This window comes from Mustela lutreola, chromosome 9 (assembly GCF_030435805.1).
Source record: "Mustela lutreola isolate mMusLut2 chromosome 9, mMusLut2.pri, whole genome shotgun sequence".
In the NCBI taxonomy this organism is placed as follows: Eukaryota; Metazoa; Chordata; class Mammalia; order Carnivora; family Mustelidae; genus Mustela; species Mustela lutreola.
Window position 1 is genome coordinate 119,473,989 of NC_081298.1, and position 23,260 is coordinate 119,497,248.

Sequence of the window (23,260 nt, forward strand, 5' to 3'; positions counted from 1 at the left end):
CCTTTGTCTTTGGGATGGGACCTATAACTCTAAAAGTATCTTGCTTGCTGGGAAGACCTTCCTGATATGGCTCCCCTTGCTGTCTTCTGCTCTCCTTCTCCCCACAGAGCCCACTCCAGCTTCTGAGGAACTGAAAAGTACTGACCTTCTCCGTCCCTCAGGGCTCACATCATTTTTCCCCTTCAGGCCTTTGACCATGCTGGGTCCCTTGCCCGGAATGATCTTCCTCTCACTCCCACACCCCCCACAAGCCCTACTCGTCCTGGGGAAGCTTCCTTCCACCACCCCCTCCCCCATTTGATCAGGCCATCTTCCTAAGGGCTTCTGTGGTGCCCTGTATTGATTCTCATTATAGCTGTGTCATGTTCCCCTTTCCACTCGGCAGGCTCCCCCAGAGCTGTGAACTCACTGAGGGCAGCTGGCAGGAGCTGTGTCCTGCATTTTCAATGCTGAGCACATCTCATAGGCACTCAAGAAATATTGTAAAATAAATTATTCTTAGGGATGCTAGATTTGTAAGGAATCAGAGTCCAACTGTGCACCTAATTCCAATGTGTGGGTGTATATATACTACAAATCAAATATCACACAGTACCGTCCAATGATCCCCCCTTAATTAATGTCAATTAAGTATTCAATATATATCAGAGCTAGCATGTTTAAGACATCCTCAAATTTATGATACAGCAGAGTTTTATGCCACTGTCTTTGGAGCACTGTGTGTAATCAACAACTGTGCTTATGGGGAGTGAGTGGAATAAATGGGCTAAGGCAGTAGTCAGCAAACTTGCAATCTGGTTCCAGCTTTTGCCCCAAAGACCTGCAGCTTTAGCCAAGGTGTTAACCTTGACCTTTGTGTCTTTTTTTTTAATAAAATAAAAGGATAACCTACAAAGCTCTTCCCAGCTTTAATATTCTGTGTTTTGAAGTATAATTTTATAATTTACATGATTGTAGAGAACAAGTCGTCCTGTCTTTGCTATGAAGCTCTGATTTATATGACGTTAGATGTTTCATTGAGTACATAATATGAAATTAAAGCGTGGGGGAGGGGTGCCTGGGTGGCTCAGTGGGTTAAGCCTCTGCCTTTGGTTCAGGTCATGATCTCAGGGTCCTGGAATAGGGCCCCGCACCGGGTTCTCTGCTCAATGGGGAGCCTGCTTCCCCATCTCTCTCTGCCTGCTGCTCTGCCTACTTGTGCTCTCTCTCTGTCAAATAAATAAATACAATCTTAAAAAAAAAAAAAGAATTTTTTTAAAAAGCCTGGGGGAAATTTGAACTGCTTTAAAATGATCTGCTTTGTAAATCAGTTTTCAGGAAGGCACTGTGGACACTTAAAGAGAAGCAGAGCTGGAGAGTGTTTAAAGTGGTAAATATAGATTTTAATCAGGAACTACTCCAATCGAGGAGATCTCACTGTAGAAATGGGCTCAATTCCAAATATAACAAGGGACATGGAGATTTATATCTGAGAAGCAGGTTGCAGGGGGTCGGTGGTTGGAAATTACTGAGAGAAGACATCAAGGGTGGAGGATTCTTGCTAAACCTATCTGACATGATTCTTGCTAAAGGCAGACCAGGGTGATCAGATATCTATCAAGGGTGGGGGATTCTCTCTAAATAGGATTCTTGCTAAAACCGGGTGATGCAGGACCAACAAGGAGGAACACTGAAGCCCAGTGTCAAAGTCCAGTTGGAAAGAGGGCTTGGAGGAGCCCCATTAGAGTTTGGTCAAGGAGAGAGTCCTTGTCAATACCACTAGAGTTAGTATCCTGAGGGGCCCTGGAGTTTATGGGGTACACGGAGGCATTTCTATAAAAGTTGTAGACACATAATAAGTTTTCAGTAAGAACTTCTTGATTTGATCATTGATTAGATGTCATGGCACTTCATATCTTTCTTGAAAGTAAGTGAATTCTGATGATAATTCATGACTGGCCAGAAGAGTGGGATAGGAGTGCTGATTAACCATACTGATGATTTTGGTAGCCCTTTTCATTTTCATAAATCTATGGGATTTCAATATAACCCAGTTAAAAAAACAGTTTATCTTGTCTTTTTTTAATTGTAAAAGAAACATATTCTTTATAAAATATGGGATTTATATATGAAAAATACTATAAAATGGCAAAAATATACAAAATAAAAATGGAAACGACAATGCCATCATTACAAACATTTTGGTATGTTTGTTCCACTTATTTCTCTCTGGATATATTCTAATTTTGTCAGAATCATTCTTCAGGTTAGAGCTGAGCACTTGCCAGTTTGTTTAATATTCTTTAACACATCATTTGTAGTAAACGCTCAGGGTACCCCTACTGTTGGGACATTTCCAGCATTTCATTATTTCCAGACTATCATTATAAATAATGTTTAGTGAACATTTTTTACATAAGTTTTTGTCTATATCTCTAATTATAATTTGGGATATATTCCTAGAGGTATATTTCCTAGGACAAAGAATATAACTCTTTTTAGGGCTGTTGAAATATATTACCAAATAGCTTTCCAGAATGACTCCACCTTCTTAAACTTCACCAACAGTGTACCTAAATGCCCTAATCTCAAATCCATGCCAAGATTAAGTATCATCTTGTTTTCAGTATTTACTGACATAATATGGGAAACTACCCCTGGGTTTGGCTCTGGCTTGCAATTTTTATCATTAATGAGATTGAATGTTGTTTTAAGCTCATTCACTTGCATTTCTTTATCTATAAGCTATCTGGGGGATCATTTATTTAATTCTAAAACAATTACGCCTCCTCCATCTTAACGCTACTGATGGCTACTCTAGAGAGGAAGAGAGTGAGAAGTGGAAGGAGATCTTTTATCTGAAAAAGTAATTTCAACATTCAGCTTATTTTGAAATTTCAAGCACTGATGTCAAAGGAAGGGAACTTTAGTCAATGTTGTTCAAAACTAGAACACTGATTTTTAAACAGTTGAGAAGTATTGCTGCAAATTGCATAAACCATGATTGCCTTAGAACTTCGGACTCTAGATTTAATTTCCTCAAGCCTTCTAGACACTAATGGCCTCAGTTGCCAGAAGGGACTGGATTTCAGACCTGTGGTCCACTTTGTACTTTGAAGTGAGAATCAGCCATCCATCCCTGTGCTCTGCCTGGCTTCCCAAGAAAAGCGACACCAGACTGATTTTTCCGTTTCCCAAATTCAATACTCAATTCACCACTTCAGCATAGCAAGAGAAGCCTTACAGTCAAGGAATGAAGACTCCAGGGCACAAGCACATTTTCAGCCTTATTGACCAGCCCTCCCCTTGAGGAGTGGTTTCTGGGGAGTTTTAATTAACAAGATTCCAAGCTGAGGAGTGGGCCAATGTGTACCATTGAAAATAATGACTTTATTAACCACTGTGGTAAAACTGAACCCAGCTATGCATGTTTTCAGCCTGGAGGGTCGTGGGTGAGCAAATGCAAGTGATGGGGTGGTCTTACTGAAATATTTATAGTCCTAATGATATGGAGACTCAGAAACCACTTGCCACAGGCACAGAGGCCCAGAAGGACAGTATTTGGTTTTCCCGAAGAATTGATACCCAAATGTATGACTATTTCAATTATTCCTTCTAATGAACTTGCTTAATTTTCTTCTCCATATTTATTTAGTATTTGTTCTTTAAAATATTCTAGGATTCGTTGTTTTTGTGTATAAAATGAAGACGTGTCTTCGCAGAGTTAAATGACACAGAGACTCCTATAAAAATTAGACCTCCAGGACACTCACATCCACCCAAACCCCAGAAGTAAATAACACCTCAAAAATGTCTGCCTTCATTCCACTTGGCTAGACCTGTGGTTCCTACTCAGTTCTCTTTCATGTGTCTGTTCTCTCAGGACATGCTACGTCAGCTGTCCAGCAGTAGCACGAGCTGAGGATAATTGGGGATAATTCTGGGGATAATTCAGGAGCTGCGTCATGGGTACAGAATAGCTAGATAATCTCAGGATAAATAACAATTTCCTTTTTTTTTTTTAAGATTTTATTTATTTATTTGTCAGACAGACATCACAAGTAGGCAGAGAGGCAGGCAGAGAGAGAGGAGGAAGCAGGCTCCCCGCTGAGCAGAGAGTCTGACTTGGGGCTCAATCCCAGGACCCCGGGACCACGACCCGAGCTGAAGGCAGAGGCTTTAACCCACTGAGCCCCTGAAGTGCCGCTAAATAACAATTTTCTTAGCAAACCCTGGTGACATTTTCCTTCAAAGGTAGTTGCTAATCAAGAATTCCCAGGTCCATTTATATCTAAATTAAACATTTGTGTTGTCACACACACACACAGACACCATGAAGTAGAACACCTATTTTGATTACTCTAACATCTTATATTTACCCCTGGAGTCCCAACCCTACCCAGAAAGTGAGTTTCTAAAAAAAATGGAAAAAAAAAAGTGGCTAAAATAGAAGCATGCTAAGCAGTGGATAAGGTAGAAGACGCCTGGAGAGGAAGAAAGAAGAATGGAGAATTGGTTAGCTTTTTGAAAGGAAAACATTGTTTTTCCATCTACAGGTAGAACTAGCGTCAGTACAGAGACGTGAGCATTTTCAGACATTACTAATAAAAAAATGCTATGAGAAATGTTCACAATATGTACCAAAATTCTAACTGGGCCTATATTTCAGACAAGAAATCCTATTTATTTAATTTATTTAAAGGAAATAACAAAGGATCAGGGCAAAGAGGAAGCTATTTATATTAAGTCCAAAGATGACTAAATCATGGTACATCCTTATAGTACAATACTTTTCAGGCCCTCAAAATTACTGTGAGAGGAACACTTAATGACCAGGAAAAATGTCTGTATATATCCTGAAGTAGAAATAAGTTACAAAACATTGCAAACAGTGTGAGCTTGATAAGATGCTTGTTTAAGAAAAGCACCTGCATGAATATGTATACATATAGAAAACATGAAAATATGTATCTTTTGTGTTCATCTATGTTTTCTATAATGTTCCTAGTGTTTTTTACATTCTTCTGTGAGGCACAAGTCCTATTCTGGTAATAAGGGAAAAAATGGTCAGTGCTATTTTTTTAAAACACAAGGCTCAAGCTGGTAATACGACTTTGAACTCAAAAGGATAAAGAGCTCTCCTTTCTTTCTTCCTCTGCTGCTGTACTTCCTCAAGAGAGCAGTATCCCAAAGCTGCTCTGCTCCTGTTTCTGAGGAGGAAGGTCAACTAACTGCAGTTGGCCTTGACAGGGCCGGGAAGCAAGTGCTGGTGCAGCGGACCACCAGGGGACACTCTGGTCACCCCTCACCCCCTGTGGCCACGCCCCCCCTCCCCCCCAGCCCGCTCTCTCCTTGTCTTCCTCTCCTAGACAGCCCTCCCCTGTGGCTTTCTACATATCCCCTCCACGCTACCTTCCTTATCTCCCTCACAAGCCCGCACGCATGCGCCTATATGCGCACGCATATACACGCACGCATGCGCAATGCTCTGGCCAGTTTGAAATTAGCCCTTTGGAAACTCCGTGTGGCACAGAGGAGAGAGTTCAGGAAGGCCCTGGTGCTCACCCTACCTCGATCATTTATTTCTGGCTCCAACCGAATGAGTGGACTTCTCAGGCCCCCCATTTCCTCTTTTGGCGACCGGAGAGGGCAGACTCGGGATGGTGAAATGCAAAGCAGCAGAACAGAGGACAGGTGCCCGGGAGGTGTTTCTGGAAGCCTCCCTCAGCAGCAGCCAGGAAAAGTACACGAACATCCATCTTATTCCCCCAACCTTCATTTAAGGGAACATTAGTTCCACCGATGAGACTATTTTAACATGTGATGGAAGCGATGATAAGGGTCAAAAGAGAGAAAGTGTTTGGGTAAAATGATACTGATTAGCGTTTCTTTCATTTTCTCCATGTAGTTTTGCTGGTGACAGGAATACACTCAAATAAAGACATGAACAAGAAGATCAAAAGGCCCAAGTTTAGTAAGTAAAATTGCAATTCCTCATTAGCATAAGGTTTGTGTCTCTCATGTAGAGGGCTGTTCTACTTGTTTCAGATAATTTGGAAGGTTTGGGGGCTTTTTGACTTTACTTCAGTTGTTTTGCATTCAGACTGATAGATAATGATTATTACTTATCATCTACTTCATCCCAAAAAGCATTTGAGAGAGGAGTGCTGATTTTAGGGGAGAGATCAGTGGTTCCATTATATTGGAGCATTTCGAAATGCACATACAAAGACCAGGTAACACTATGTCTCTATGGCTAAGCCTGAGTAGGTATTTTCTTGCCATTGAAATGTCAGTTCCCCATACCAGAAAATTCTGTCTAGCTCATACAAATCTGCCCTCCTTCCGGCATGCTCTGGGATCAGAAGGTAAATCTCACAGCAAAGCCCAGAAGGTTTCACACTTAATCAGTGAACAGAGGAAAATAAATTTCATTTTTGGATGGTATATCAGTTAAGATTAGATGACAGGGAATCTAGAATAACAACTGCTTAAGTAAGACTGAAGTTTTCTTTCTCTCTCCAATGAACATAGTCAGTCTGGACTTTTAGGGAATCTTCACCATCTTCAGGGATCCAGACTCTTTCTACCTTACAATTCTGCTCTCTGCAACATGCCTCTCAACTCACTGTCCAAAATGGGTGCCCCAGTTCCACCCATCATGTCCATATTCCAGTTGGCAGGAAGGGATGTAGAAGGATGCATACCCATCCTTTTAAAGAGAAGTCCAGGAAATCAAATACACCACTTCTGCTTAAATATCACTAGCCAGTATTAAGGGAGAATGGGAAATGTCTTGATTCCAAGCATCCACATGCCCAAGCTAAAAAAGCAGGGGGTTGTATTACAGGAAAGGAGGAAGAATAGATATTGGAAAATCACTAGTAGGACGAGACATAGATGGAAAGGCTCACGTTCAAATGCTATAAGCACACCGAGATACCTGGTCCTAAATTTGTGGATTTGATGGAGGCTTAAGTTAAAGCATATTTATAAAGGGCCATAAAAGAAATGCCATAGATATAGTTAATGTTCTGTGCTCTCTACAACTGAAACTTCTTTATAGGCATTAAATTTAGATGCTTGAAATCAGCGACATTAATAATCCGAGATATAAGAAAGATATTTGCTTCACACACCATTCTTTTTTCCTTCTGCTCCTTTAAACCCTCCATGTGGGATTTCCTGTTGAAGTGAGACCAAAAGGGCAGCCAGCCACAGCCTCCAAGCCTAAAATACTAAAAAGGAATCAGTTGCTTATTTATTCCTGTCATTACCAAGAGCCAAGAGAATCAGCCCAGGGCCAGATGTGTGTTCAAAACAATGACTGGGTTAATATGGAGACAAATGCACACCCAAGTATGAATTCCTTTGGGCTGTTTCCAGTATCTTCATTAGCTCATATACAAAAATCATGAAAGGTTCCATGATTACCATGACAACGGTTTTCAGTGACTATGAAAGGCTGTGCTAAATGACCCAAGGGCAAACCTCTTTGAGAGATCTCAAATGGATTGAGTTTCTGATATGCTAAATTCTAACCTTACACTCAAAATCTCCCTGGTGATGCAGCACATTTGAATCAATAAATGCATGAGGCCTTTTCTCTAATTAGAAACCCTGGCACAATCATTAAATGGGGTGGGGGGCTAGATACAATGAAGGTAATAGGATATTCCCAAACCATGGCAGTATCTGATTCTTTACCTCGGGAATATTTCCAACTGACAGTCTATAGCTTGAGGCCAAAGCAGTTTTCATTTTTTCTTTTCAGTGTTGTCAGTCTGCCACTGGGGTAGGTGACTTATGGCAAGGAGGCCCGCCATTCATTCCTTTTACCAGTACTGGGTGCCTACCAAGTACCAGATACTATGCTAGACACCCAAACACAGTTGCGACTGAGACCTTTGCCCTTGCAAAATTCAAAATGTAGGGAGAAAGAAAGACAAGTCACCGGGCAGCTAAAGTTACTCCAAGAATATGGAGAAGAAGCTGTATATCTGGGAGGGTTTCCTGGAGGAAGCGGCACACTCACACTGATAATGTGAAGATCAAATAGATATAGATCAGGCAAAGAGGAGGAGGGAAGAGTGTTACAAGCAGAGAGAAAACAGCACGCCTAAGGCCGGAACAAGTTAAAAAGTGTCAAATATGACTGAAATCTAGAGTAGGAAGCGAATGTGTTGAGATAAGAGATGGAGGGATAAGCAGGCGTCGGATCGGATCGTGGAGAGCTTTGTTACCATGTCCAGGAATCTGGGCTTCCTCATGAGGGCCATGGGAATATCTCCGTGCAGGTTATATTGGTTGCAATCAGCATAAATCCAAAAGGGATTTATGCAGGATGTGGAGCGGCTCATGGATTGGCAGCTAGAACTCACTGGAACTGTACCTCAGATGAAAAGAACTCAAGAATCAGTTCCTCTGCTTCTTCCCACATGTCTGCCTCACTGTCTCTCTCCCCTCTCCCTGTCCCTACCTGTCTCCCTCTCCCCACCCCGGACTCTGTGCACACTGTGTCTCTCAGGACTGAGTCCACATTCCTGGAAGAGAGAATCTCATTGCATCATTCCAGGCTACAGGGTGGTTCTTAGAGAAGAGTAAGCTGGTTAGGGTTGTGCTAAGGAAATAAGACCGTCCTGCCAACAAAAAAACCCCTCACAGCCAACAAATGAAGAGAGACGAGAGACAATGCCATTTGTTAGTGAGAAAAAGCATGGAGATTTACACGCATACACAGGTACAGCGGGAGTGTCTACCAAGTCTGAATGGCATTTCCCACAAAGGTGTCCCGTGAAGGGGGAGACAGAACAATCACGTCTTCTCTTATCTCCTTGAGAGATAAAGGTACGTGGGTCGTGCCTGTCTCCCGTATGCCTGGGCATCCCTGAACTCCTGCTGGAGCTAACATCACCGTTTTACTCTAAGAGCTGACATCTCAGAGTATATCTTACAGGGAGCTGCCAATGGGTTTTAAGGAGAAAAGGGAAATCATAAAAGCCAGGCTTTAAACAAACCAGTTTGGCCTCAGTGTGAGAACAGCCGGGGCCGGTCCCCTCAGTTCCTGGAGGGGCAGTACCGGCAGCACCTGCGACCTTCTTCCCGATTCCTTCCTCTAACCCCAGCCGGGCCTGCGGGAATCAGAAGCACTGGGGCTGGGGTCCAGCCCTCCATGTCTTAGCAAACCCTCCAGGAACTCCAGTGCCTGCTGACATCCGCAAACCCATGCATCAGAGAGAGAGCTGGGCCTCTTCCAGGTCCGAAGGTAAAACCACGGGTACTCTTTCAGTGCCCTCTGACCTCTCGTCTAGCCAGCCCTGGCCAGTGGACACTGGCCCCTACTAGGCATGCAGCACAGCTCTTAACACTTGAGGATCTAGTGCCTGAGACCCGGTGCCATGAGCTGGCAGAGCCAGATTGGAAATGCAGGTCTGTGTGAGGTTCTAGCCCATAGGCTCTTCCCAGTGCCTCCTACCAAGCCAGAAATGAAGTCCCTGCTTCCTGGAGGTAGAGGGCTGTGGGATGATCTACCTGGAGGTAGAGGGCTGTGGGGATGACCGAAAGGGAAATAGAGTAGAAGAGATGTGGAGATAGCAGGAAAGGAGGCACCAGCATGGTGCCTTGCCGAAGCCATACACCATGCAAGTTTATCTGTTTCGTTGTGCAAGTAGAGTCACTTTGCTTTAGACAATGGTCACATTCTCTCCCCCATAATTCTTTTTTTTTTTCCTGTTTCTTCTCATCTCCTTTCCCTTTTCCATTTTTTTGGTCTGCCCGTGGCCCTCCCAGAGGCCCTCATGGAGATCACTCAGCTCCACTGGGGGCTGTTTGGACCAAGAAGGTAGTACATACAGAAAATAAGCTGGCATGGGGAGGTTTACAAAAGGGGAAGCAAAGAGGAAAGAGAGAAAGGAAGGAAGGAAGGAAAGAAAGAAGAAAGAAAGGGAAGGGAAGGAACAAGTTCTTACAAATCTTTTCCTCCCACTTACCATTCATTTCAAGCTAATACTTAGCTTTCCCATACACAGTTGTATTGGGCAAAATGTTATTCCACCATATTTGGCTTATCACCACCTCATTTTCTAAATCAAATTAAGTTGGACTCCAAACTGCCCATTTTCAGGGGCTGAGAAATTACAATTCCATCATTCTAGAGGCTTCTTCCTTCCCCGAGCCCAGCCGCTGGAAGCCTGGTGCTGTCTACAACACCCAGGGCGTTCCCCTGCACTGTTCCGTGTCCAAGCCCATGTTACTTGCAGAAGTTGGGCACACCATTGTTTTCTGAGTGCTGGCATCTTGGGGAAGATGGGGAAGTCCCATGCCTAAGGCTTCACCCTGAGGGACACCCCACCAGGTATTGCTCCAAGATGAGGCTCCTCCAAGGTCACTGGTGGGGAACAGGCTCATTTCCCTTACTGAGACCTACCTGCCCACTCTTCCCAGTCTTAGAAGACCATTTCCTCCCCATCACTCTTTGGGCTGATCAAACCCAAACAAGGGCCATCTGGAGAGACTAATTCCCAATGCCTGAGGGAGAGTTTTCTTTGGGCAACTGTGCCCTTTCTCTTGCAACCTTGAGTTCCAGAGGTGTTTGAAGACGAATGCCTGACTACCTTCTTAGAACAGTACAAGGGAAAAAATAAAATGAAAACAAATCCAAGTTAATGTCTCAATAAATTAACCTGCTGGTAAAGTTCGCCATACTATACAAAATGAGATTTTCACCAAGTTTATTTTTAGAGATTTTTCCAGGTTCTTACTTCCCTGTTACGTTTTGGAGCCCTGGAGCTGGCCTTCCTTGGAGGCACATTAGTGGTGGGTTTAGTCAGTACAGACCTGTTCGAGCATTTTTCAACAAATGACCAAAATATGGCTGCATTTGTCTTGATTATGGGAGGCCACAGATAATGATTGAAGTGTAGGTGTGTTCATAACACTCTTCTCTGAAGACAGTCATGATGCCTTATGAATTTCAAGGATTAACTTCATGTGTGTAGATTACGTGTTCAAAAAAGGCCTCCTCTTCAACTCATGAATATTTCAGCCCACATTAAAATAATCACATCCTCTGTTTGCCCTTAAATTCTGTTCACTAACAACTCTCGAAAAATTCCTGCCCATCAGTGCCTATAGAGAAAAAAAAAACTTTTAAGTTATCAAATCTCAGGAAGCACCAGAAGAGCCTCAGAAGGAATGGCTTCAGTGCAGAGTGGGTTCAGATGAGGGGAGAGCCACAGGACGATCAACTCCATGGAACGCGTTACTGGCTTGCCAGCCCGCAGTCTCTCTGACTTCAGTTAGCACCCCATCTGGTATCAGATAAAGTCATGCAAAAGTGAGACTTTCTGGACCCAATTCCCATTGCCAGAACACACATTAATCTAGTTTTGGTGGCTCCTGTGTGTCCTGCCCTTCCTCTGCTCTGTACTTATCACCCATTCTTTTTTAAAAATTATTATTTTTATTTATTTGCTGGAGAGAGAGAGAGAATGAGCATGTGCACAAACAGGGGAAATGGTAGGCAGAGGGAGAAGCAGGCTCCCCACTGAGCAAGGAGCCCGGCACCAAGCAACGTGAAGACCTGATTACTGTTCATTGAGTATATGTTGAATGGATGGACAAATGAACAGCAAAAACAACAACAAAACCCAGTGTAAAATAAAGCAAAATGTGATTATTACATAAGAATAACAAGAGATATATGAATAGGGTTCATACTGATTTCACGAAAGAGCATTTGAGGTAGGATGTGAACTATAAGTAGAATTTTACAGACAGAGGTTGGTGGAGGGCTTTTCAGGTAGACTAAGCCCAGACATCCTGGGGAAAAAATAGAAGATGAAGTCAGGGTATAGTGAACAATGTGGTTGGTTTAAATGTGGGGGGAGTCATGGGAGATGCAGCTGGGATATGCATTAGGACTAGGCAAGGCCGTTCAGGGAAGCTTTGTTCTTGGCCATTCGTTGGACAGTGGGGACCCTCAGAGTCTTCAGAGCCCTCTACATGATGAAGACAACAATCAGCAAGATAAACACAGCAGGATATTCTCTGCAAGCAATGAAGCTACATTCTGAAATATTTCCACTACATTTGAGCCTGTTGAAATAGTCTTTGCTTGCGGTGAAATGTACAACCTTTTATTCACATAGCTCTCTCCAGTAAGTTAACCTTAATACCTTGTAAGGCATGGAAAGATCTTTGCAATCAACCTTGAAATGTTGATGATTCCCAGCGGTACTGCCTTGGGCATGAAGAGGTAATTGTTCTGGGACTTGGTTATTTAGTGATTGGACACTGATGAAGAGATCTACAGCTTTAGGGGGTTGTTGGATTTGAGTCTAACATGCACAGAACTTCTTGAGTAGGTTCACGTGTTGTTGGCTGCAGCAACATGTAAGTCATCCCCAGCGTGTGCTAGCTTCTCCGACACCTGGTGCCAACACCCATACGTCCTCCACACAGATCGGTGTGTGTGCCCTTTCTCAGACCATGAAAAAGAAAGAGGATTAACTTTCTAGACCTCCTTCTGGGGCTGAGAAGAGAAGTACATTTTTTTTTAGCTGAGGAAACTACCATGGCAGTTCTCAGGAATAACAGGAAAACAATGGGATAAATGCACAATACACACACACATACACACAGTGTGTGCGCACATGCACATGACCTACATGCAAGAAATAGTGACCTGCTGATGGTTGTCAGTGATCTTTGAGTTCAGAAAAGTCCTGCAGGATGAGAGTAGGGAACAGCAATTTAACTCTTTCTCTTCAGCTATAGAAGCAGCAGCCAGGTGGAGGTGGCAGAGTCTTGGCTTTAGAGCCAGAGGACCTGAGTTCAGGTCCTCCTTCTGCCACTTACTTGGTACCTGGGCTTGAGCAAGTTGACTCACTTCTCTGAAATAGAGAAACAATGTACTTCTCAAGGTTTTGTAAGGGTCAAGTGAAAAAATGTGTGTTAGAGTCCTTTGTGAACTAGAAATAGGTTGTTTTTAGAGACGCAAATTTTGCAGCTGTGTTGCCACAGATAGATGAGCCTCTGCTCTCCAGTCACTGCTTCATCATGGTCCTTCCATGGCACATGGATAAAGGTATTGTCTCAAGCCTGGTTACAAGGACCAAACTTCACAGAGTTTTTGAAGTGTTTAGATCTTGAGCTTGGAGTTACTTGTTGAGGCACGCACTCTCTACTGGGTCTGTCCTTATAAACAATTAACATCATATGTCTTATGTTGCCCTCAACTGTTGCTTCATATAGTCTTCTTGAGAAATTCATGACCAGAGGAAAATATTTCTTCGGCCCCCATGGCTTTACAGTTGGGCAAGTCTTGGCACAGGTGAGAGCGTGGGACCGTGTTGGAACCAGACATCAGAGTTCAAACCCAGCCCCACCATGAATTAACGCTATAATTTCATCATCCCAGTGTCAGCGTGGCTGCCATGGATCCTCAAATGCCAGATTAAGCCTGTGTAAATACCAGTTCTATAATCTTTTCTGAAGTCTGGAGCATGCTCCATGATTTCTGGAGAATCTACAATGTACTTCCTCATGATTTCTCTACCTAGTCACTCCTGTGCTCCCACAGCCTTCCTGTTTTACCTTGCCCTGGGACTTAGCTACTTCACTAACTCCTACAAGAAACTTCCCTGCATCTGATATCATATTTTGGAGACTTTACTACAGATTTTCTAAGACCAACAGAAGAGGTCACCTTGTGGGGTGTAAAATCTTCTTCCACCCGCTGCTCATTCTGCCCTCACCCTCTGTCCCTCCCTATCTCATGCCCCACCTGCTCTCTCCGACTAACAAGCCCATTTTATGGGTAGATGCTTCTCCTTGTCTCTTTGAAGAATTCAGCCCATACACAGGCCCTTGAAGTTCAGCCTCTATCCCAAGTAGGCGTCTCAAGAAAATTCTTCTGAGAAAAACTAATGTGTAGTCCTGAAAAGAGTGTTAGCAAGAATAGTTCTTGACATCTTGGTTATAGTAGGATTATTAATTTATCTAATCCTCACATGATTTGGCCCCTGCTTACCTCCCAGACTTTATCATAGACCTCTCTCTCTCTCTCATCCAGTGTTCTCTGCACACACTGGTCTCTTTTATGTTCTTCAAACCACCAACCCCATTCACACATCAGGGGTTTTGCCCTGGTTCTTCTTTCTATCAGGGCAGGGTGGGGGGGTCCTTCTTCTAGGCCTTTGCTAGCTAGCACCTTCTCATCACAAAGTACCAGTGGTAGGAGATTAAGTAGACATGAGTACAGAGACCAATCCTTTAGGGTCTTATAGACCATCTCAAGGACCTTGGATATCATCCTAAGGGCAATAGTAAGCTAGCGAGGGTTTTAAGCAGGAGATTGATAAAATGTGATCACTTTTTTTTTAAGTATCACACTGGCTGCCCAATGGAGAAATGACTAGGGCAAAGGGAAGGGCAACATGGAAGGAAGAAGACAAGATACCAGGCTATTATGTTAACAGTCCAGACAGGAAATGTTGGTGACTTGGACCAATGTGGAGGTAGAGAGGAAAAGCTTCAGAAATAAAACTAATAGGATATGCTAATGAACTGGTTTCATTCGTTCACTCATTCGGCATTCTTTTTATTTTTATTTTTTTAGATTTTATTCATTTATTTAAGAGAGAGAGCACATATGCAAGTAAGGAGGAGGGACAGATGGGGAGGGAGAGAATCTCAAGCAGACTCCCCACTGAGCATGAAGCCTGATGTGGGGTTCGATCTCATGAACCTGAGATCATGACCTGAGACAAAACCAAGAGGCGGATGCTTAACTGACTGATCTCCCCAGTCGCTCCTCAGCAGACATTCTTGATCAGCAGTAAACAAAATAGAAATCCCTACCTTTGTGGAGTATATATTCTAGTAGGTGACTGAAGATACAAGTGAAACTGGGACCTTGAAAAGTACTAGCATTTAAACAGATAAAAGGAAAAAGTATTCCAGGTGTCAGAAATGATCCAAGCCAACTTTGCAAGATACTATGCATTTGAGAAGTACCAGGTACGATACTGGCAAACCCGGAAGTTCCGTGGAGGGGACTATGGAAAGGCCTTAAGGATTTTAGAATTTTTTCACAGGTAGCAAAAAGGTATTGATGGTTTTTAACCCAGAGATTCAAGGTGGTTGAGGACTGTTTAAGAAAAATGGGAAAGAATGCTTTTGCAAAAGAAGTCGCTATAAAGGAAAGAGTACCATGATTTGGTCACTGGGTGTCAGGATCAGAGAGAAGGAAACATTCATCTTCAAACTTTATTTAATGGTCATTTTTGTTTCATTAAATTAACATTTTTTATAATTCTCTTAAAATAGGATTTTGTTCTAGTTCAATATCACAGTCTAACAAAATCAAATTTCACATCAAAACTACTTATGCATAAGTACTTTTATGTTATAACAATTCTTCCTCATAAGCAGCCTGGAGGGGAGCTTACAATGGCTTTCTCTTAAATGATTAGGAAATCTGCTTTCCAAAACCAGCATAGCTTGCCTGGGATCAGCAAAAAGATGAATGGAAAGCGAGTATTCCCTTTGATATTGCCTGCTATGTCACTGGCTTATTGTATGAGACATCACCCAGTCTGATACTCCACCACCTGATCCATTATTAGATGAGGCAGGAGACCCAACCCAGCAGAAGCATGCAAGGTCCTGTCTCTTAAGATTTCAGGGCTGCATGAAATAGTAGCTCAGACAGTACCAGTTTTGCCCAGGAACCCTCTGAGATCCATACAGCAATCACAGGACCTCAGGGAGCAGCATCTAAAGGTCATCTTTTAGTTCTAACCATCTAGGTTGCAAGTGGTTCTCTTTTGCCTATGGCTGGTGCCAAGGGCCTCCAGGAAAAATCCTTGGCAGATAATGTGGTGCTTTAATGTTGAGCTCTGTCTTGAAAGTGATAGCGACCTTGAGAAGGCAAGGATCCCACGAGGGAGAAGAAGAGCACGTGGCCAAGAACAGGTCTCTGGGCAGAGGTTCTATCCAAACAGCTCTGGGCAACCCCAGGATTTCTGTGACTTCAGCCCAGGGCTCCCTCTCTACACAGCAACTGTCTACTCAGGAAGGAATGAGAGAGGCTCTTGCCTTGCTTTTTTAAAACATTCCTGGCTGGAAACCTTTTGACTTCTAACTAAGTTGTCTCCTGAGGTTAACAGTGGGGACGCAGTGTCCCCCACCCCCAAACTCTGGCCATTTGCCACCTGTCTTCCTACTTCCCTTCAGACCTGAGGACAATACCTCTTGAGCTGCCTTCATTTTGACTTGTCCTCTTACAGAAGCCTGATTTCTGCACCTGTGAGAGAGAACGCCCAGAGAAGGGCGAAGGGAGACCAATGAATCTAAACAACCCAAGAGAAAGGAAAAGGAAAACCCAAGCTGTAGGATCGAACAGTTCAAAAGTGTCCAGGGGAAATGCGAAAAATAACTTCTTTGGGGTCTTGCGTGGATGGAGGAAAGATTCTCAGAAGTTGCAAGAAAACAGACGCCTTCACAAACAACCGGGGGATACTGGAAAGAACCAAACCCTGGTTTCCACACTCAAGGAAGAGTGGCCAAAAAGACCAAGTGGCTGCTGCTTCCAGAGGCCAGATTCAGGCATTACACTTTCCAGTGATTTTGGCAATTACTTTTAATTAGCTCACTCTCTCCAGCTTAATTTTCTGTACCAATTTAACAAATATTTGACCTTTAGCCACACGTTGCCATTGCACCCTGTTTTTCCAAAGCACATGAGCATATGTGCTTGATTTCGTTTTTCCTGCGAAGGTTCGAGTTAATTCGCTGATTTTACTAATCCAACTGGGTGCCGTTAAGACAGATCTCATTAAAGGTACTATCAGGCCTTTGTAAAAACAGACCCAACAAAAACAAACAAACACCCCTTAAGGGAAAGGGGAACTTGATGAGCAGGAAGGAAATATTCCCATGTGACCCTTCCCCCTTGTCTTCTTAAACCAACTATTTCATGGAAAACCCCTCGCATGAACTGTGAATACCCTTAAGTCTTTCCAATACCTTGGATCCCTGTGTAATACTCATGCAGTAAACTTCGAGATTCCCCGCTTTTAACTTCTCCCCTCCAAAAAATTTGGGTTGACCTGCCAGCACAGCCAAAACTTCTGGAAGCCAAAGTCACATCCACATTAAATCCCAGGTCACAGAGCCAGTCACCTCCTGGCTCAAACACCTGAGAACCAAGAAGGCAGCCTTCCCTCTTGTGTCCGTGTGAAGGAGCAGACGCATTTGGGAAGGGAAAAGTGGGAGGCAGAAGGGAAGGGAGCTGAGCGTGTCCAGTTACCCCCAGGGATCAATTAATCTCAGGAGAGAATACACTGGTGTCTTTAGGCCCCAAATTGTCTTTAAAAATATATATATATTCTAAGGCTTGAAATAGTAAATGCAGCCTTGAGTATCAGGACTGAAAAGAATGAAAGATAAAAGGAACAGAGCTTTGGAGAGGAGGCCACCTGTGGTAGGGAGGGGAAAACCACAGGCTGCGTAGAGCACAGCGCTCGACTTCTTAACCGAGACCACAAATTGTTTTAGCCTGTGATCAGACTCGGGGCCCCCCCACCCCCCCAGGAGAAGGGCTTCCACACCGGCCCTGCCCTGCACAGCCAAGATCGGCTGGGAGGCGTGTTTAGGAAGAGAGCAGCACTTCTAACTTCATTTCTCCCTGTAGTCTGAGTGAAATGCGACTCTGCTCCGTTAGGGTACATCAGGGTTTAAAAAAAAAAAAAAAAAAAAAGAGTGTGCGTTTTGGATACAGCTGGAAGTCATTAACAGCTCTGAGACCATCCCGGGAACCCAGTGAGAGGGTGGGTGGCCTGGCAGAGATCCTGGATCCCTGTGTGTAATCACCGGGCGGGGCTGTATTTCTCCCTCCCACCCAGCGCAGAAATCCCCTCTTCCACTGTTCAGTCCCTGCCCACAGGCTCCCCGCTCACGCCCGCCACGCACGGCTGCAGGAGGCCGCACCTTCCTTCAGAGACAACCTCAGGCACTAGAAAGTTCTTTGCAGAATGTGCCTCTGTGGAAAGTCTCCCCTTTCGTTTTCGCTTAGCCGGCTGGTGGCACAGCACACAGCGGTCCTGCTTGGGAAGACAAGGAGACCCCCGGCCTCCTCCGTGAAGAATGGAGCCCAGAACAGAAGACATTGCTGGCTAGGAGGGCACCAGTATGGTGTCCTCTAGGAGGCCTTCCTTTCAGGAGTTATGATGGCCATTTTTTCAGGAAAGACACAGCTAGGCCCCCTTTCAGGTACTGCCACTAGAGAATCTACGCCATCTCGTTCCCAGGCAAGCTTTCAGCTCTAGAAGACGGGCCTGATGGACAGTGCTAGTCCACAATGGCTGCAACACAGCCAAAAAGGAGACAGAGTTTCCTCTGGACGCTCATAGGGGAGCTCCTCGCATTCTGCCAAGTGTTGAGGGAGGTGACCTGGATCTAGGACCCGTTCTCTGGGACCATGACCAAAGATCTCTCTCATGATCTGTCTCCCCTGTCCAAAAGCCTTTCCATTGCGCCCCTCAGAACACACAAACTGTTGCCCCCCTGGCCTGGCCCAGCCCTCTTAACCCCGTCCTCTCAGTCAGCTCCAGCACAGGAGGTCTGAGGCACCCCGCCAAGCTGGTCCTGGTCGCTGGGCCCCAGGCCCAGGCTCCCTCAGGTATCCTTCCTGAAATGCCTTCTCTTTGTCCTGTACGGTTGTCTGAGGGGACCCTCCTTTCCTGGGATAGCTCCAGAGCTCCTGAAAAACCAGTGTTCTCCAGCCACAGGCTCAAGGAGACATTTCTGACCCCTGGAGGTGGGTCTTTTCCCAGAGTTCTCTGGAGTTGTCTGGAGAAGCACAAGAGTCCACCTCTGTTTCTGCCCTCAGCAGGCTAAATGCTACGGGTGGTCACTGTTGTTCTTTTGGTCTGAGGAATGTCCTAATTATATCTTTGCTTTCATTATATAGACAGAACCCTGGGTCAGCCCAGGCCCTGGCTTCTGGAGATGAAGTAGAAGAGCAGTTATGACCCGACAGAGTCACACCATATGTAAGCAGGTACCACTAGGTGTCATTTTGACCTCGTTTTACTTTCTCAGCTGTGCCCCAGATCAACTGCGATGTCAAAGCTGGAAAGATAATCAATCCCGAGTTCGTCGTAAAATGCCCAGCAGGATGCCAAGACCCCAAATACCACGTTTATGGCACAGACATCTACGCCTCCTACTCCAGCGTGTGTGGCGCCGCAATTCACAGGTGAGTGGCTCCGAGAGTAGCTGGGCTGTGGGCAGGGAGCTCCCGGGGCCAGGTTCCCAGATTTAGCCAGCAACACTGTACACACGTAACGAGAATCCTGTACTTGCTGTGGCAGCCCTATCCCGGGGGTCATACAGAAGCCACGCGTGGTCCCGGATCTCCGTTCACAGCGCTCTGTGGGAAGGACCCACTTCTCTCTACCCTAAGGGGATGGAGAGGAGAATTCTGCTCCCACAGATTCACGACAAAGAAACCAAAGTTCTGGGTAACTGCAAGCCTGTTTTTTCTATCTGTATTTACTGAACGAGGAAATAAGAGGTTATAAGAAGAAGTAATAATAAGTAATAAGTAACAATAAGATAATATAAATAATAATAATAATAAGACTTCATAATAAAAAGTCCTGGAGGTTTGGAGAAGAAATGTCACAGCAGCGGCGATGGCCTGGAGGTGAGTGGAGCAGGAAAAGTGAGGAGGGGGGTGACAGATGGTTCTGTTCGGTCGCTGTTGGTTTGGGACCCAGGAAGGAGGACCGGAAGTAGGACATGCTTTGATGCTTTGAACAAAGTCACTGCCTAAATGAAGAGAGGCAGAAGTGACCTTCACAGAATCCTCAGATGTCTTTTTGCATCAGCTGGGAGTCCAGACCCAGGGGGATGCACGTTTACTTCCTATCCTTGATAATAAGGCTAATGTGTTGAGCACCTCACTTATGTCACCTTAAGTGACCATCCTCTGTACTGTAGACACTACTGTTATCCACATCTTACAGATGGAGAGGGGCTGACTAGCTTTTCTAACACCACACTATTAAAAAGCATCCAAGTGGGGACTCGAACATAAGTCCATTGTCCATGTTCCTAACTGCCACTATGAGACTGCTTTGGGACAGGACTCCTGAATCGATGCTCAGCCACCAGATACAAAGTTTCTGAAGTATTCAGGCTTCAGGATCTTTTTCCTTCTCTTTACTTGCACACCAGTCAGGTGAAGGATCCGTCATCTCCCTGCCAGAGAGAGGGGGAAAGATACAAAATTTATTCCCTCTCCAGGTGTCTCATCAGTAGCTCTCAGAAATTTGGGGAAGCAGCAAGAATGAAGTCTATATGTAAACTGAGATTTAAGAATTCTAGCAGAATCTGTTGGCCGTCGTCCTTTCTCACTGCTGCCGAGGAGGGCTGATGAGCTGACTCATTTTCCGAGGGGACCAGAACTCTGAAGGCTCTATTATGGAGAAGCAGGGAAACAGTCCAAAAAAACTACCCCAAACCCTGTTTCTTAACCCCAGAATACAGAAAAAAATATTTTACTTTCATTCTGAAAGAAATTCCGTGCAAAAAGGAAAGAGGTACACAAGTCTACCCATACGTGCGTGTGCACGAATAAACACATGCCCGCTCCCACACGAATGCTTGCACACATGCATCCTTACACACGTGTGTGCACGCCCGTACAGCTCCCACTCCATAAACACTCCTCAGCCCGCGTCTGTCTGGATACTGATGTCTGCTGAGGGGCCGAGCCTGTCTTAAGGTCACTGTATTTTTCCAGGGGCATCCAGGATTGTTGCCTCCTGCTTACCCTGGCCCTTGCTGGCTCTGCCTTGCCTTTCTGTGTCTCCCAGGCAGGACAGAGTCCATGAGTTGATTCAACCTCACAAAGATGCCGTCATAATCACAGTAATCCCTTGCAATGTGATTCGTTCCTCCTAGCACCATCTCAACCCTACGAGGCTGCTGTTAACATAAATTGTAACATAAACATGCTGTTTATTAAAGAAGAGCTGAGAAATAAGGAAGTTAATTCAATGGCTGGTTAGTTTCACATTCCGGATTAGAGCTCAGGTCCTCTGACTTCCAGTCCAAAGCCCAAGCGACACATTTATGTAAGAACAGGGGCGTCCCAGCGCTGCTTAATATACAAAGAGGACTTGAGGTGGATGTGGACTTTGGACAAGTAAGAGTCAGGGAAAGCATTAAGATGGATGGACACTCCACCGGAGGGCAGAGTAAGAAGGGAGTTGACAAAGACCAGGACTCAGTAATCCCAGCGTTTTGGTTGGGCTGTGGAAACTCGTGGAGAGAATACAGAGGGGGTGGAGAGGTGGAGGACAAGAGTGTGAATGTTTTAAAAACCGAGATTTGCTATTTGAGCAACCAAGTGCCCTTTGAAACTTCCTGGACCAGCGTCTGATCTAGTGGGAAACTCTATTCGGAAGGATGTGTCACTGTTCGTGGGGAGGATGAATAGAGGTCTTAAGGGAGAACAGATAGGAATTTGGGACACTCTCAGTTTTGTTTTTCACAAACAAAACAAGTCTGTTTTCAGAAGGCAGGACTTAAGACAGAGAACTTGAGTAGAAAGTACACAGGGGACCTCCAGCAGTGGTCCATCAGAGCCCCCCATGGTCAGAACTGGGAGACTGGAGAGAGCACACTTTGGTTTTGGCATTCAGATTCAGCTTTAGGATTTAATATTCACGCAATATATCATAATCAGATGTCTTATGATGAGCGATTCCCTCGATTCTTTCAAACCATAGGGACAATGAACATATTTGAAGCATCATAGTTTAGCTCAGTCTTGTCCTGAATTCGCCTCTGTATTTAGAGTGGGACCAAGTGCGGGGGAGGGGGAAGATTTCTCCCTAGTGGGGTGATGGGGAGGCCATCCCCATGCAGAGCACACTTCATGCCGATTTCTGACCAGATGCCCACCCTGAGAATGGCAGCTGGTCAAATCCCAGCTCTTTTCTCCGAACCATGCAGCTGACTTGCAGCTGAGCCCAGTCCCCTGGGACCAGGGTCAGGGAGGACAGGAACCTGCGGACTATGTCCAGCATCATACAGGACATCTGAGGATGTAAAGAAGTTTTTGGTTTTTGCTCTTTCAGATAATATGTACAAGGTGCCTGTCTCTGAGTGAGGATAGAAACAAGGTCACATTTCCATAAATTCTCCAAAGTACCACGGCTCCTATCTGCTTCCTCAGTGAAACCACAGCCTCTTGAAGGCTCTCTCCATCCAGTTTCTCCTCCAGGGGCTGAGTCTCTGGTGCATTCCACCTCCATGGACTGCCGATGGCACCTGAAGTTTACAGACCCCTAGTATCTACCCTTCTTATTTACAGACCCCAGTATCTACCGTTCTCTAGAATCTCTGAGAAGGTCCACATCCTCTAGTTAACTCAGTCCTCAAGAGGAGGCAGCCCCCCTGCCGGCAACAGGGAAACCTCAGGAGCACACCACAGTTCTGTTGTGTACCTTCCCCAGAATCTGGGTTTTGAGTCTCACACCAGCCTCTGATGGGGCACCAGCAGCCGAGAAGCCCCTGGGCCCTTCTCATTCCTCCCACAGCAGCCCGAGGGAAGCTCAACACAGGCCCGCCTCCCCTCACTGGGAGTGGCAGCTACCGTGCTTTGGACCAAGGGTGCGCACACATTTCCTCAATACAATGAACTGTGAAACCAAGGGCAGGATAATTTCTTGGGAGAGAAAGAAAAAATTTTAAGTAAATATAAGGAAAGGGAGCATAGGATAATTTTTTTCAAATACTTAGAATTTTCAGCCTACATGAGGGCTGTGCTCGTAAATGTTGAACGACCAGCTCCCCCAAAGCAGGGGTAGCGCTGGTTTGCCAATTGCAGGGGTATAAATCCTCCCCCCGGGGCTGATTTCAAGCTACCGTGTGAAATGATCCAACTCTCACAGTCCTGGGATGTTAACAGTTGGCTTTCGTAAGCCCGTGTGGGCGGCAGGCACACACCCCTGACAGGCCTTCCGACGCGCAAAGATAAAATGCTGTCTTTTCCCTAAGAAAATGTCTAATCTAATTGGGAGACCAAAGTCAACTTAAGAAATTTTTAGGAAATCGCACAAGACCGAACAAAATCAGAGTCTTGGCTGTGAGACAAGAGTCCGAGGCATCCTTAGGAAGGGATGTAGCCAAGTCTTTTCAGAATCTCTGTGGAGAAGAAAGTGTTGGGCACCGAGCAGCACAGGGTTCCTCCGGCAAAAGT

At 44.9% G+C, this 23,260-nt stretch overlaps 1 protein-coding gene across 4 annotated transcripts in view; it reads left to right on the top strand.

The window, feature by feature from the left end:
* The window catches only part of VIT (vitrin), a 96,567-nt gene that overhangs the window by 24,351 nt on the left and 48,956 nt on the right, over positions 1–23,260 (top strand). For all 4 annotated transcript variants that reach the window (XM_059188648.1, XM_059188649.1, XM_059188650.1 and 1 more), the window contains exons 3-4: positions 5,888–5,953; positions 19,087–19,243. In XM_059188648.1, coding sequence (XP_059044631.1) covers positions 5,888–5,953; positions 19,087–19,243 — 223 coding nt within the window. The remainder of the gene's footprint in view (positions 1–5,887; positions 5,954–19,086; positions 19,244–23,260) is intronic.